The sequence below is a fragment of the Stenella coeruleoalba genome, assembly GCF_951394435.1.
Source record: "Stenella coeruleoalba genome assembly, chromosome: 4".
Classification (NCBI taxonomy): Eukaryota; Metazoa; Chordata; class Mammalia; order Artiodactyla; family Delphinidae; genus Stenella; species Stenella coeruleoalba.
Genome location: NC_137149.1, coordinates 123,371,134 through 123,384,931, shown reverse-complemented (window position 1 = coordinate 123,384,931; position 13,798 = coordinate 123,371,134). Strand labels below are relative to the sequence as shown.

General features: G+C 40.9%; 1 protein-coding gene across 3 annotated transcripts in view; it reads left to right on the top strand.

Annotated features, from left to right (window-relative positions):
- Positions 1-13,798, top strand: part of ARHGAP10 (Rho GTPase activating protein 10) — a 327,164-nt gene that overhangs the window by 210,628 nt on the left and 102,738 nt on the right. For all 3 annotated transcript variants that reach the window (XM_079920745.1, XM_079920746.1, XM_079920744.1), the window contains one exon: positions 9,050-9,108. In XM_079920745.1, the coding sequence (XP_079776871.1) occupies positions 9,050-9,108 (59 nt within the window). The remainder of the gene's footprint in view (positions 1-9,049; positions 9,109-13,798) is intronic.

Below are 13,798 nucleotides of genomic sequence, written 5' to 3'. Positions count from 1 at the left end.
CTTTTTTGTTTATTCTGCTCTGCAGTAGGTTATTTCCACTGTTTTATCTTCCAGGTCACTTATCCATTCTTCTGCCTCAGTTATTCTGCTATTGATCCCTTCTAGAGTATTTTTAATTTCATTTATTGTATTGTTCATCATTGCTTGTTTCCTCTGTAGTTCTTGTAGGTCCTTGTTAAATGTTTCTTGCATTTTCTCTATTCTATTTCCAAGACTTGGGATCATCTTTACTATCATTATTCTGAATTCTTTTTCAGGTAGACTCCCTATTTCCTCTTCATTTGTTTGGTCTGGTGGGTTTTTACCTTGCTCCTTCATCTGCTGTGTGTTTTTCTGTCTTCTCATTTTGCTTATCTTACTGTGTTTGGGGTCTCCTTTTTGCAGGCTGCAGGTTCGTAGTTCCCGTTGTGTGCCTGTCCCCAGTGGCTAAGGTTGGTTCAGTGTGTTGTGTAGGCTTCCTGGTGGTGGGGACTAGTGCCTGTGTTCTGGTGGATGAGGCTGGATCCTGTCTTTCTGGTGGGCAGGTCCACGTGTGGTGGCGTGTTTGGGGTGTCTGTGGCCTTATGATTTTAGGCAGCCTCTCTGCTAATGGGTGGGGTTGCGTTCCTGTCTTGCTAGTTGTTTGGCATAGGGTGTCCAGCACTGTGGCTTGCTGGTCGTTGAGTGAAGCTGGGTGCTGGTGTTGAGATGGAGATCTCTGGGAGATTTTCGCCATTTGATATTACGTGGAGCTGGGAGGTCTCTTGTGGCCCAGTGTCCTGAATTCTGCTCTCCCACCTCAGAGGCACAGCCCTGATTCCTGGCTGGAGCACCAAGAGCCTTTCATCCACACGGCTCAGAATAAAAGGGAGAAAAAGTAGAAAGAAAGAGGATAAAATAAAATAAAATAAAGTAAGATAAAATAAAATAAAGTTATTAAAATAAAAAGTAATTATTAAAAATTTTTTTAAAGTAAAAAAAAAACGGATGGACAGAACCCTAGGAAAAATGGTGAAAGCAAAGCTATACAGACAAAATAACACACAGAACATACACATACACACTCACAAAAAGAGAAAAAGGGAAAATTATCATGTCTCCCAAAGTCCACCTTGGGATGGTGGTCACTTTGGGATGATTCGTTGTCTATTCAGGTATTCCACAGATGCCCGTACATCAGGTTGATTGTGGAGCTTTAATCTGCTGCTCCTGAGGCTGCTGGGAGAGATTTCCCTTTCCCTTCTTTGCTCGCACAGCTCCCGAGGTTCACCTTTGGATTTGGCCCCGCCTTTGCGTGTAGGTCGCCTGAGGGCGTCTCTTCACGCCCAGACAGGACGGGGTTAAAGGAGCCGCTGATTCGGGGGCTCTGGCTCACTCAGGTCGGGGGGAGGGAGGGGTACGGATGTGGGGCAAGCCTGCGGCAGCAGAGGCCGCCATGACGTTGCAGCAGCCTGAGGCGCGCCGCACGTTCTCCCGGGGAAGTTGGCCCTGGATCATCACGGGGCCCTGGCAGTGGCGGGCTGCACAGGCTCCCAGGAAGGGGGCTGTGGATAGTGACGTGTGCTCGCACACAGGCTTCTTGGTGGCGGCAGCAGCAGCCTTAGCGTCTCAGGCCCGTCTCTGGGGTCCGCGCTTTTAGCCGCGGCTCGCGCCTGTCTCCGGAGCTCCTTTAAGCAGCGCTGTTAATCCCCTCTCCTTGCGCACCAGGAAACAAAGAGGGAAGAAAAAGTCTCTTGCCTCTTCGGCAGCTCCAGACTTTTTCCCGGACTCCCTCCCGGCTAGCCGTGGCGCACTAACCCCCTGCAGGCTGTGTTCACGCAGCCAACCCCAGTCCTCTCCCGGCGCTCCGACCGAAGCCCGAGCCTCAACTCCCAGCCCCGCCTGCCCCGGCGGGTGAGCAGACAAGCCTCTCGGGCTGGTGAGTGCCGGTCGGCACCGACCCTCTGTGTGGGAATCTCCCCGCTTTGCCCTCCGCACCCCTGTTGCTGTGTCCTCCTCCACGGCGCGGAAGCTTCCCCCCTCCGCCACCCGCAGTCTCCGCCCGCGAAGGGGCTTCCTAGTGTGTGGAGACCTTTCCTCCTTCACGGCTCCCTCCCACTGGTCCAGGTCCCGTCCCTATTCTTTTGTCTCTGTTTTTTCTTTTTTCTTTTGCCCAACCCAGGTACCTGGGGAGTTTCTTTCCTTTTGGGAGGTCTGAGGTCTTCTGCCAGCGTTCAGTAGGTGTTCTGTAGGAGTTGTTCCACGTGTAGATGTCATTTGTGATGTATCTGTGGGGAGAAAGGTGATCTCTGCGTCTTACTCTTCCGCCATCTTCCTCAAGTGCCAAAGAAGATGTTTTTAGCCACTGTTTGAGATTTTTTTTCTTAACCTTTTAAGTACAGTCAGTCTTCTGTATCCTCAGGTTGGTCCCACATTCACGGATTCAACCAACCGCGGATGGTGTAGGTTGTTTACGGTCCACAGTTGGTTGAATCTGTGGAAACTGAGGCCAGACTGTAGAACATGAGCATCTGCCGATTTTGATGTCCAAAGTGGGTCCTGGAACCAATCCCCTGCTTATGCTGAGGGACGACCTTATTATTATCCCTGTTCTAGAAGGGGGTAAAATGAAGACTAAATCTTTGTGCTTATATTTAGTTTGCCACTGGTAGTGAGTAACTGGTTTAGATGAGGATTGTGGTAATATCTCATTAGCCCCAACCCTGGGATTGGAGTGTACACTTCCTGATGATATTGACATCTTATGTGGTTTTGGTCATTGCAGTATCTCAGCATCTAGAGCTAACTCTGTCACTCAAATATGAGAGCAGAGGTTCTAAACTGGGGGTGACTTTGGCACTCTCCAGCCCTACTCCAGGGCTCTTTGGCAATATTTGGAGACATTTTTGGTTGGCAGGATTCCTGAAGAGGGATGCTGCTGGCATCTAACGCGTGGAGACCAGGGATGGACAGCTGAACATCTGCAGTGCGCGAGACGGCCCTCCCCTGTCCCCAGATGTCCAAAATGTCAGTAGTGCTGAGGTTGAGAAAGCCTGTATTAGACGGATGAAGGACAGAATGGGTGAAGGATATAAAAGTAAAATAAATGTCCTATATTAATCTGACCAGCAGAGGATGGTGCCTTGCCAGGAGGTAGCTTTAAACCCAGTTTACTGTTTTTTAAGCTTATGCCTAGTACAGTTCAAAATGATTTGGTTATTGGTTGGAAGCTAAGGGCAAAAATCCACTTCTTTTGTAGTAAATTGCATGTGTGTTTTTTCCTGCTTCACATGATTCTTTCTTCCCTTGTTGGGGGAATTAGTTTAATAAACTAGAGGATCTTTTTCTGCAATACATACAGTTTCTTTCTGGTTCTTTTTTTTTTTTTTTTTCCTTGCAGTACGCGGGCCTCTCACTGTTGTGGCCTCTCCCCTTGCGGAGCACAGGCTCCGGACGCGCAGGCTCAGCGGCCATGGCTCACGGGCCCAGCCGCTCCGTGGCATGTGGGACCTTCCCATACTGGGGCACAAACCCGCGTCCCCTGCATCGGCGGGCGGACTCCCAACCACTGCGCCACCAGGGAAGCCCTCTTTCTGGTTCCTTATACTCTCTGAAGTTAGTTCCTTCTTGTCTCTGGTCTTGTGTTACTTTTTCTGTTTTTTTCTCTTTACATTGCTTCATCCTATTGAATTTCACTTTTAAGCAAGCATTGCCTACAGAAGAACATTAGGAGATGCTATTATTGTATAACTTCACTCCTAACAATACACACAGGCTGCCTGAAGGTGATAAAGTGATTATCATAAAATGGCAGATGCCTTGGGAGAGTTGAAAGTTAGGTTGCTGTTCCCTTCCCCTATGTTATTTTTAGCAACTGAAGATGCAATAATCAGGATTTAATAAGTTTTCTGGTGATGCACCAAAGAGGAGAAAACTGAGGTTTTTATTTACCTTCATTTTGGCTACCTGGTTACGGTCAAGCAAGGGTGTTTCTTTTAGCACAAGAGGTAATACAGTGTGATGGTTTGGAGCATGGGCTCTGGAGCCAGCCTGCCTGGGTCACTTACGGCACAATGACGCGAAGCTGAATATAGCTTTTCTCACCAAAGAAGCTGTTGCCCTTGAATTCTTTTCGCTGCAAATATTGGATCGGAGGTTGGAAATAGATGAAGGGAAATAGCCAAACATCCCCATCCCCCCTCCGTCCCCCAACAAACACTAAACTAAAATGAGCAAAGCCTCCAGGGTCTGGGAGGTAGAAAAAGATGTGCGATAGACACATGTATGGCATCTCCCGTCATCTTCTTCTGACTTGAGGCGAAGTTTTTTTTTTTTTTAAGCTAAAACGAGGGTTGGATTCCAGCCCTCTGGTTGATTTCCCATCTGTTCCGACCATAATTTTGATTTCCGGTCATGTGTTCATTTCAGCATTTTCCCATTGTCAGGGGAGAGATGAGCTATTTTGTGAGGTTTGTAGTAAAATGATTTTACCTGGAAGAAACTTCTAAGCCTGGAAATGAGAATGGGACTTTTGGGGAAGAAAATGCCACTCTAGTAAATATTATGCTTTATACCCCTAGACAGAGCCCGTTGAGAGGTAGGTCATGTTGGGTGAGAAGCCGACAGGTATGATGACTCAATATAATTAATTTTGTATGGGGAACTTGTCATTTTTATTACTGCTTCCCCAACATTAACAATACTTAATATTTTTTTATGCTGCATTGCCTGGCTAGACATACAGCAGTGATATAAGCAGCACGTAGAAGATACCTAGATACAAATTCATTTTTATTGGAAAAGAAATGCTCTCTATGGGGTTTCTGAGTGTTCTCATTTTTCCCCCTTTCTTTTCGAAACCCTTTAACTTTTATTCTCTGACAGATTAGCATTTTCCTTCATCGCTACTTCCTGCTTGTTCGAGTTTTGAAACAAAACCAAAGGTTTCCTTCTGATTGCCTCTTCTTTTTCTTTATTTAGTCTGTGGTGTAATTCATTTTATTTTTCTTTCCTAAATGAGAGTCTAGAGGATGAAGGGGAGGAAGAGAGGAAATAAAAGAACAGTTTTTTCTTCGCTAGTGCTTTTAAGTTTTAGTATCGGCCTCTACAGCTGTCATTTCATGCGCATGCGTGCACATGTGTGTGTCCTGCAGCATCAAAGGCTGTATGTAAGATAAAATGGTGGCTACTAGGGGATGGTGGAGGGATAAGATTGATGGTGTATAAGGTACAAACTTGTAATGAGTAGTAAATAGACCCTAGAGATCTCAGGTACAGTATAATGAATGTAGACAATAATAGTACACTGTAATTATGTAATGTGATAAATATTGACACATCGGTGATATCACGATATATAAATGTATCAAAATAATAGGCTGTACACCTTAAACTTACCCAATGTTCCAAGTGAAATTTATTCAATAAAAAATTGTATGTAGGGAACATAATCTGTAAATTTGTTTTTCCATTTTGTTGAAGTTTTATTGACGTGTAACTGACGTACAATAAACTGCATATATTTATAGTACACATTTTGATAAGTTTGATGTGTGTGTACATCTGTGAAGCCATCACCAAAATCAAGTGGCTGAACCCTCCCATCACCCCCAGAGTTTCCTCAAGCCCCTTTGAACTCCCTGTCTCTCACTTTTCTCATTCCCTCATCCCTGGGCAAACCACTGGTCTGCTTTCTGTCATTATACATTAATTTGCACTTCCTATAATTTCATATAAATGGAATAACATAGCATGTACTTTTTAAAATCTGGGTTCTTTCACTCAGCATAATTACAGATTCACCTGTGTTGTAGCAAGGACCAATAGTTCATTCCTTCTCAATGCTAACTAGTGTTCCATTTTATAGATACACCACAAATTTCTGTTTTATCCATTTACCTGTTAATAAATATTTGGGTTGTTTATAGCTTTTGGCTGTTATAAATAAAGCTACTAAAAACTTTTGTGTACAAATCTTTGAGTGAACGTAGGCTTTCATTCCTCTTGGGTAAATCCTAAGAGTATACTGCCTGGATTGTACGATAGGTGTATGTTTAACTTTTGGGGAAACGGACAAACTTTTTTCCAAAGTGGTTGTTTTTCGTTACATTTCCACTTACGATGTACAAGAGTTCCATTTCCTTTATACATCCTTGCCAAATCTTGATATTTCGGATACAAGTCTTTAGATAATGTGCTTTGCAGATGTTTTCTTCATGACTTCCTGGCTTGTATTTTCATTCCCTTAAAAGTGCCTTGCAAAGAGCCTTTAAAAATTTTGATGAAGTTGAATTTACTAGTTTTTATGGACTGTACTTTATGGATTGTGCTTTTGCCTAATCCAAAGTCACAAAGATTTTATGTTTTCTTCTAGAAGTTTTATAGTTTTAGGTTTTACACTTAGATCTATGATCTATTTTAAGTTAGTTGTTGTGTAAGATATAGAATATGGGTCCAAGTTCACTTTTGAATATGGATGTCCAGTTGTTTCAGTACCATTTGTGGGAAAAACTATCCTTTCTCCACTGAATTGTCTATTGTTTGCTAGTATGGTGAGTTGCATTGATTTTAATTTAATATTAAGGCAGTTACATTTCTGTGATAAACCCAGCTTGGTCATGATGTATTATCCTTTTATTTATCTTGTTGAATTCCAGTTGCTAACGTTTTATTTAGAATAGTTGCATCTACATTCATGAGTAATACCGGTCTGTAGTTTTCTATAATGTATTTAATTTTGGTACTAAGGTAAATGCTGACATCAAAGAATCAGTTAGAAAATATTCCCTCTTCTATTTTCTGGAAGGATTTGCATAGAATTGGTGTTATTTCTTTTTTAACTGTTTGATAGAATTTATCAGTGAGTCATTTGGGCCTAGAGCTTTCTTATTGGCAGGATTTTTAACTACAAATTCATTTTCTCTAATTGATATGGGTTACCTGATTCTCAGGTTACCTATTTCTTTTGGAGTGAGACTTAGTAGTTTGTGTCTTTTGAGACATTTGTCCATTTCATCTAAACTGTTGAATTTGTGGGCATGAATATTTTCATAATATTTTATTTTCTTTGTAATACTTTAGAACCTGGAGTGATTCTTCAGTCGCCTCTATTACTTCTGATTGGTGATTTGTGTTTTCTTTTATTTCCTAATTATTATGGCTAGACTTACCAACTTTATTGATTATTTCGAAGAACCAGTTTTTGGATTTATTTATTTTCTCTGTTTCTGTTTGTTTGTTTTCTGTTTAATTGATTTCTGCTCTGATCTTGGTTTCTGTTTTTCTGCTTATTTTGGGTTTAATTTACTTTCTTTTTGGCTGTTTAAGGTAGGAAGTTTAAGACCTTTCTTTTTTCTAACATAGGTACTTAGTGGTATAAATTTACCACCAAATACTGCTTTACCAACATCCCTTAAATTCTGATATGTTGTATTTTCATTTTTGTTTCATTTCAGAATACGTCCTGATATTCCTTTCTTTGAGGTTTTCTAGATATCTCTGTTATTGATTTCTAATTTAATTTTTACTGTAATCAGAGAAATACCCTGTATAAATTGAACCCTTTTAAATTTATGGAGATTTGTTTCATGGTCCAGGATCTCTTTATCTTGATAAATGCTTCATATGCACTGGGAAAGAATGTGTCTTCTGTTGCTTTTGGATGGCGTTTCATTTAGGTGATGGACGTACCAGTCAGGTGAAGTTGATTGATAGCTTTGGTCAAATCTTCTCTATCCTAACTGATTTTGTCTACTCGTTCTATCAGTTATTGAGACACAGAGGTATTTAAGTCTCTGGCCATATTTGTGGATTTGTCTATTTCTCCTTGCAGTTCCATCCATTTTTGCTTCCTGGATTTTGAAGATCCTGTTATTAGACCCACTAACATTTAGGATTGTTACAAAAAACAAACAGCCATTTAGGATTATTATGTCTTCTTGATGAATTGACCTCTTTATCAATATGAAATGACCTTCTTTATCCCTGGCATTTTTTTGGGGCTTTTGCATATGTTTAAATTTTTTTTGTGTGTGTATCTTTGATGTCTTTTTTTTTAAGCATTTGAAGAGGAGTTTCTGGGCTACGTGATTTAAACCTTTTAAAAGTTTTTATCTTTTATCTTGCCAGATTGCCCTCCAGAAGGGCTGTGCAGATTGATAACTTGTCTTAGTGTTCTTTAGGTGTTTATAGAGTCTGGAGATCTCGTCTTTTAAAATTTAAGATATGTATAAATGTTGATTGAACTGTAACATTCTGTTGACCACAGGATAAAAATCTACCATTTATGTAATCTGTTTGTAGAAAATTAAAATGATATGGGTGTTTTTTAAGTTGTCATCAATTTTATTTCATTTCTCTGTTATTTCATAGGCATACATCAATATTGGATATCATATTTTTATAATAGAGATGTAAGAGAAGAGGACTGGAGGGACTTCCCTGGTGGTCCAGTGGTTAAGAATTCACCTTCCAGTGCAGGGGGTGTGTGTTCAACACCTGGTCGGGGAGCTAAGATCCCACGTGCCTCATGGCCAAAACAAAAACAAAAACAAAAACAAAACAAAACATAGAAACAGTATTATAGCAAATTCAATAAAGACTTTAAAAATGGTCCACATCAAAAAAATCTTAAAAAAAAAAAGAGGACTTGATTTCTTTAAATTTGTTTAATCTTTTCCATATTTTTTTTGTGGCATCCAGTTAATATCCTAGAGGTGATTTTCAAAATTATATGTTTATATTTGGTTGGATAGAATATTTGACTTTAAATAAGTTAGTATGTGGAAGGGAGTTTTATACATGAAATCAGATGTTTATAAAGGTACTTTCCAAGATTAAATATGAAGTACTGTATGCTTAGATCTGATAGAGATTTGTGACTACTTAAGCTTGTACAGTGCGTGGTGCAGATAACACTTAATAAAGGAATGCATTTGAATGATGTATCTTCTTTGATATGTAAAAGTATTTCCTAGGGAAGTTTTGTACATTAAGAAATGCATGACATATTTAATATCCTTTTATAAAAAATGAATGCAAAAAGAGGTGACCTGTTTGTATTTGGTAATTCTAAGCTGTCCTTTTAATACAGGAGTCTTCCAGAGCCGCTGATGACCTATGAATTACATGGAGACTTCATCGTTCCAGCCAGTACGTATTGCATCGAGGTGATAGAAACAGTTTTGTGATTGACAGTGTGTACAAACTGAAATTTCCACATGAAAAATTTATCTTTATGTTATTGTAATCTGTGTTAAAAATGGAAATCACTTGAGGAGGTGTTTGCCCCCCCTTTTAGAAGATGAAAAAAGGGACAATTAATATATTCATTCATTCATTCATTCACTCACAGACATGTATTTATGTCCTACTGTGCACTAGTCACTGGTATATAATGAATATATAGAGCCATGAAAGGATTTCTGCCCCCAGGAGCCAATTCTTCAGCAAGTATTGGGGCACACACACCTCTCCCTGGACCATAATGTATATAATAATGACATGAGCACAGTACGATGGGAACACAGGAGTATTTAACTTACAGACGGTTGGGGAGATTAGCAGATTCGGAGAGATTCGCATGTTGGAAATGACTTCACGTAGAAAGATATTGAGATGGAAATTGCAGGCAGAAGGAATATTGTGAGCTCATACCGGAAGCCCACACAATATTTGGTAGAGAGTGAATTCTATGTGATAAAATGTTAAATGAAAAAGGCTTATAGTTGGTAGCATTTTAATTTGTGATTAAATTTTTTGTGAATCATACTCATTTCGAGCTTTCTTGCTTTCTCTCTCTGATACACTCTCTTACACTGTCTGTTGTACACACTCAGTTTTTCTATTCGACACTTGGTGTTAAATCATCCCAGTCTTCCAAAATATTCTGGTGTTAGGTATTTGATAGTTAAGGAAAGGAAGGTGGAGACATGCTAAGTGACTTGCCAGATTTTGGAGATCTTTATTTAAAATTCAAAACCCCAGTTCCACTGGCTAAAACCTGCAGTATTGGTTTTCACAGGTGCACTGACAGTAGTTGTAACTGTATCTCCATTTCCTTTTATTTTCTTCCCTTGGATGTATTCCATCGTTTAATCTGTTGAAAACTTGAGCGCAATCCCTTGGGTCCTATGTTACTCCTGCCTGAACATTGCTTTAAATGTATCTTCTTGTGAGGTCCCTGCTCCAGCCAGCATGAAGGTTCCTAGGAGGTTGCAGAAAGAAGGAATAGTTAGGCCCAGTTAGACTCTACATATAAAACAGGCATTTGGAAAAGGCAAAAATATGGTTCTGTTCACTTTTGTTTTCACATGGAAGAGGATTTCTTTTTTCTTTTTAAAGGGAGTTTGTATGATCAAGGAAGTGGGGGAAAGATTTCTTGGCAAAAACTCAAGCAAATGCTTAGTTGTTTTGATTCTTCCCCGTGGCATTTTTGGCAAACGGGGGGAAGAGAAATTAAACTCTCATTGGGGGACGGTTGTTTCATGTTTGCCTCAGAGTCTGGAAAAAGCAGAAGAGTGCCAATTTTAATCTAGAATCCTTTGAGAATTGGAGAAAGATAAAGGGATTATGGAATAAAGTTTTCAGTTACCACAGGTTAGTATCATTATCACGCCTTGTAACCGAATCCAGTGTGTTTGAAATTCTAACATCGATGTATTTTACCAGATGAAGAGGTAGGAACTTACAAGTGTTTACTAAGTCCGTGGTGGTAGGAGGTGAGTTTCAAGAGTTGTTGAGGCTATCTTTCAACACTGTGGGAGAAGACATTGTGCCAGTATGAAGGGTAGCATCACCTCCTAGACGAGTACCTTGTGTTCTGCTTCCTGACTATGTTGGGATCTGACATAGAGTTTTCACAATGATTTGAATAACAAGCCTGTTCCAGAGAAACACTGTAGCTGCTGTATTATTGGCAGGTATTTGCACCCAAGTGGAGTTACGGTTGGCTTGGGACCCATAGTTACCTTATTTAATGGGGAAAAGTACGTATATTAAATGGGTGTATTTTCATGGCCAACATTTCCAGTGCAGACTTTCATTTTTTATTCAGTTCTCTTGTGAGCACTCTCAGCAGAGAGTATAGAAGCAGGTCCTCTGATCTTTGCGTGTGTCCTTTCCAGTGTTGACTAAAACGGTCACAGAAATCAGGTGGCCAGGATTAGTCTCCTCTTGAATAATGTTGGAAACTTGGAATTGCAGTTAAACTATCATTTTCCATTAACGATGGCAGAGATTCCCTTGTTTTGCTGCAGAGTCTTAGCTGAGCTGACTTCTAAAATGATCAAGCATCACCCATCTCTGTTACTGCCTCTCACACCAGCATGGAAACTAAATTTTGATTCTTTTCAGTCATGTGCGGTAGTTTCAGTCTGTTCTGTGGTGTTGAGATGGTCTTTTCTCCCCTCCCTGCTGAGGGTTCTGAAGGTTTCTCCTGGGTCCCTTCATTTCTTCTCATCAGTTTCTTTCCTGTAGAGTTCCGTTGAGAACCTGTGAGTTAATTTCTGGAGTGTGTGATACAAACGTGAATTTTCTTTCTTTGTTGTCACCACAGAAGGCAAACATCTTTTGTTTTTCATTCTTAAAAGAAATACCTACTGGTCAATGGTGAATGCATTGAGAAATTAAAAAAAAATTTTTTTTGAAAGCGTCCAAATAACCCTTTCAGCTGAGGGAGTTAACTTAAAATTGCTAAAAGGAACTGGAGACCCTCTGTCTAGGAAAGTCACTCCTGTGTGTCTTCTGTACACACATAGCACTGCACTTCTGGTCACCAAATGTGTGGGTTTTCCCCACACCAACCAATTCTGTGATGCCAGCTGTGTGTCCTGCAGTTGGATTCAGGTCTGATTCTGTTTATCTGGAGTTAGCCTCTGATCCCACAAGTTAAGGACTCGTCCTACAAAACTGCACCCCCCATGAAAGACACCAGTTCCAAGTCCCAGGTTATCCCTGGGACTTTTGACTGACCGGCTAGAAATCAGCTTTCTCGTAACCCTTACCTTGGACATTAGAATTTGCTAGAGTCCATACCCTGTGCTGGGGGGATTTTTATGAAGGCTTCATCCTGTAGCCATGAGGGATTGTTAGTTCCTTTTCTTGCCCCCTCCCCTCTCCAGAGAATGGTGGGTAGATCTGAAAATTCCAAGCTTCTAACCTCTCTTGTGACCAGCCCCCATCTAGAAGCCCACCAAAAGTCACCTCATTAAAACAGAAGATGATCTTATCAGCCCCCAAATTCCAGGGGACTTAGGAGCTTGGTGTCAGACATTCCGATCACTCAGGAAATGACAGAGCCCCTAGGAGCTCTGTATCAGAAACTAGAGGGCTTCCCTGGTGGCGCAGTGGTTGAGAGTCTGCCTGCCGATGCAGGGGACACGGGTTCGTGCCCCGGGCTGGGAGGATCCCACATGCCATGGAGCAGCTGGGCCCATGAGCCATGGCCGCTGGGCCTCCGCGTCTGGAGCCTGTGCTCCGCAACGGGAGAGGCCACAGCAGTGAGAGGCCCTCACACCGCAAAAACAAAAAAAAAATAAAATAAAAAAAAGAAACTAGAAATACTAGAACAAAAGACTCTCTGAGCACCCCCAAATACAAGACTTTTAGGAGCTCAGCATCAGGAACTGGGTGCAGAGACCAGTATACGTATATTTATTATTGTTTCACACCATCCATCTTGCAAGAGAATATAATGGGCCTTTAGTATAGAAATTTATAAGATGAAAATACAGTTTGCTTGGTTTACGCAGGAGTCAGAAGGTCGTTCCCAGCTGGGAAAGGCTGGCAGGCATTTACCTGGATCTCTTACTGCATGATGTTTATTACCTTTGAGAATGTTGTAGTCCTTGGTGTGTGTCTCAGCCTTTCAGGCTCAGAGTCTCTGACAGATCATATTGGTAAGAATTGGATCCATGCTTCAGGGCTGGACTCACGTTAAACTTGGTTTGAGAATGACAGCTGAAGCCTGGACGCCTAATATGGCATCCCACGAAAAATTTCTGTCCCCCAGACCAGAACACTTGTCTTGCCGTCTTCAGTATGTTTTCTTCCTGTAGTCAAGGTACCTGGGAAGCAAAATCATAATCACAAAGTTTTTTAGTCACTTATGATGAAAAAGAAAACTATTATAGGATCCAAGGCACTGGCATTTGCTTAGCCAGAATGTTCTATCCTTATTGGTAAACCTGCAGGGGAAACAAGACAAAATCATGTTGTCTTGGTGGGGAGGGACTCAGAAATCTGGAAATTAAAGGAATCGGATGCTTAATGACATCAAGCTATCTTAGCCTGCTGTAGTCAATTTCTGGTATTAGATAGTGTCTCCCACAGAAGGACTGGGATGCTTGATGTCTGGTAATTGAAGCCCCGTGTGCTGTGGGAAGTGCTTGAATGGTTACTGCTAATGCTTTCCTGAAATTACAGTATTACTGACTGATGACGTTTAAATATCAAATTTAAGTTTCCCTGTCTGTGTGTCTTTGATAAGGTCAAGTAAGCTACGCTCCTATCTTTTTCAGTCTCCATTAGCTGGCATAGCAACATAAGCAGATAGACATTAAGTGTTGTAGATGCTGATTTGTAGTTTCACAATTAAAAATGCTTTTGCTATTACAGTAAACTCCGGTCCCTGGCATTCGTCAGGAATTTAGTGTTATGATTAATTCAGTATCTCAGATTTTTAAAAAGTTATGCTGTGCATTCTTTGTAATTTATATCAATTAAAATATAATGAAATGCACACAGCATAAGCAACTAAGGGTAATTTATCTTAGAAAACTTTCTGAGTACCTTAAAGTCATTATCGTAGCCACATGAAAGTGCCCATTAATACAAAGCATTA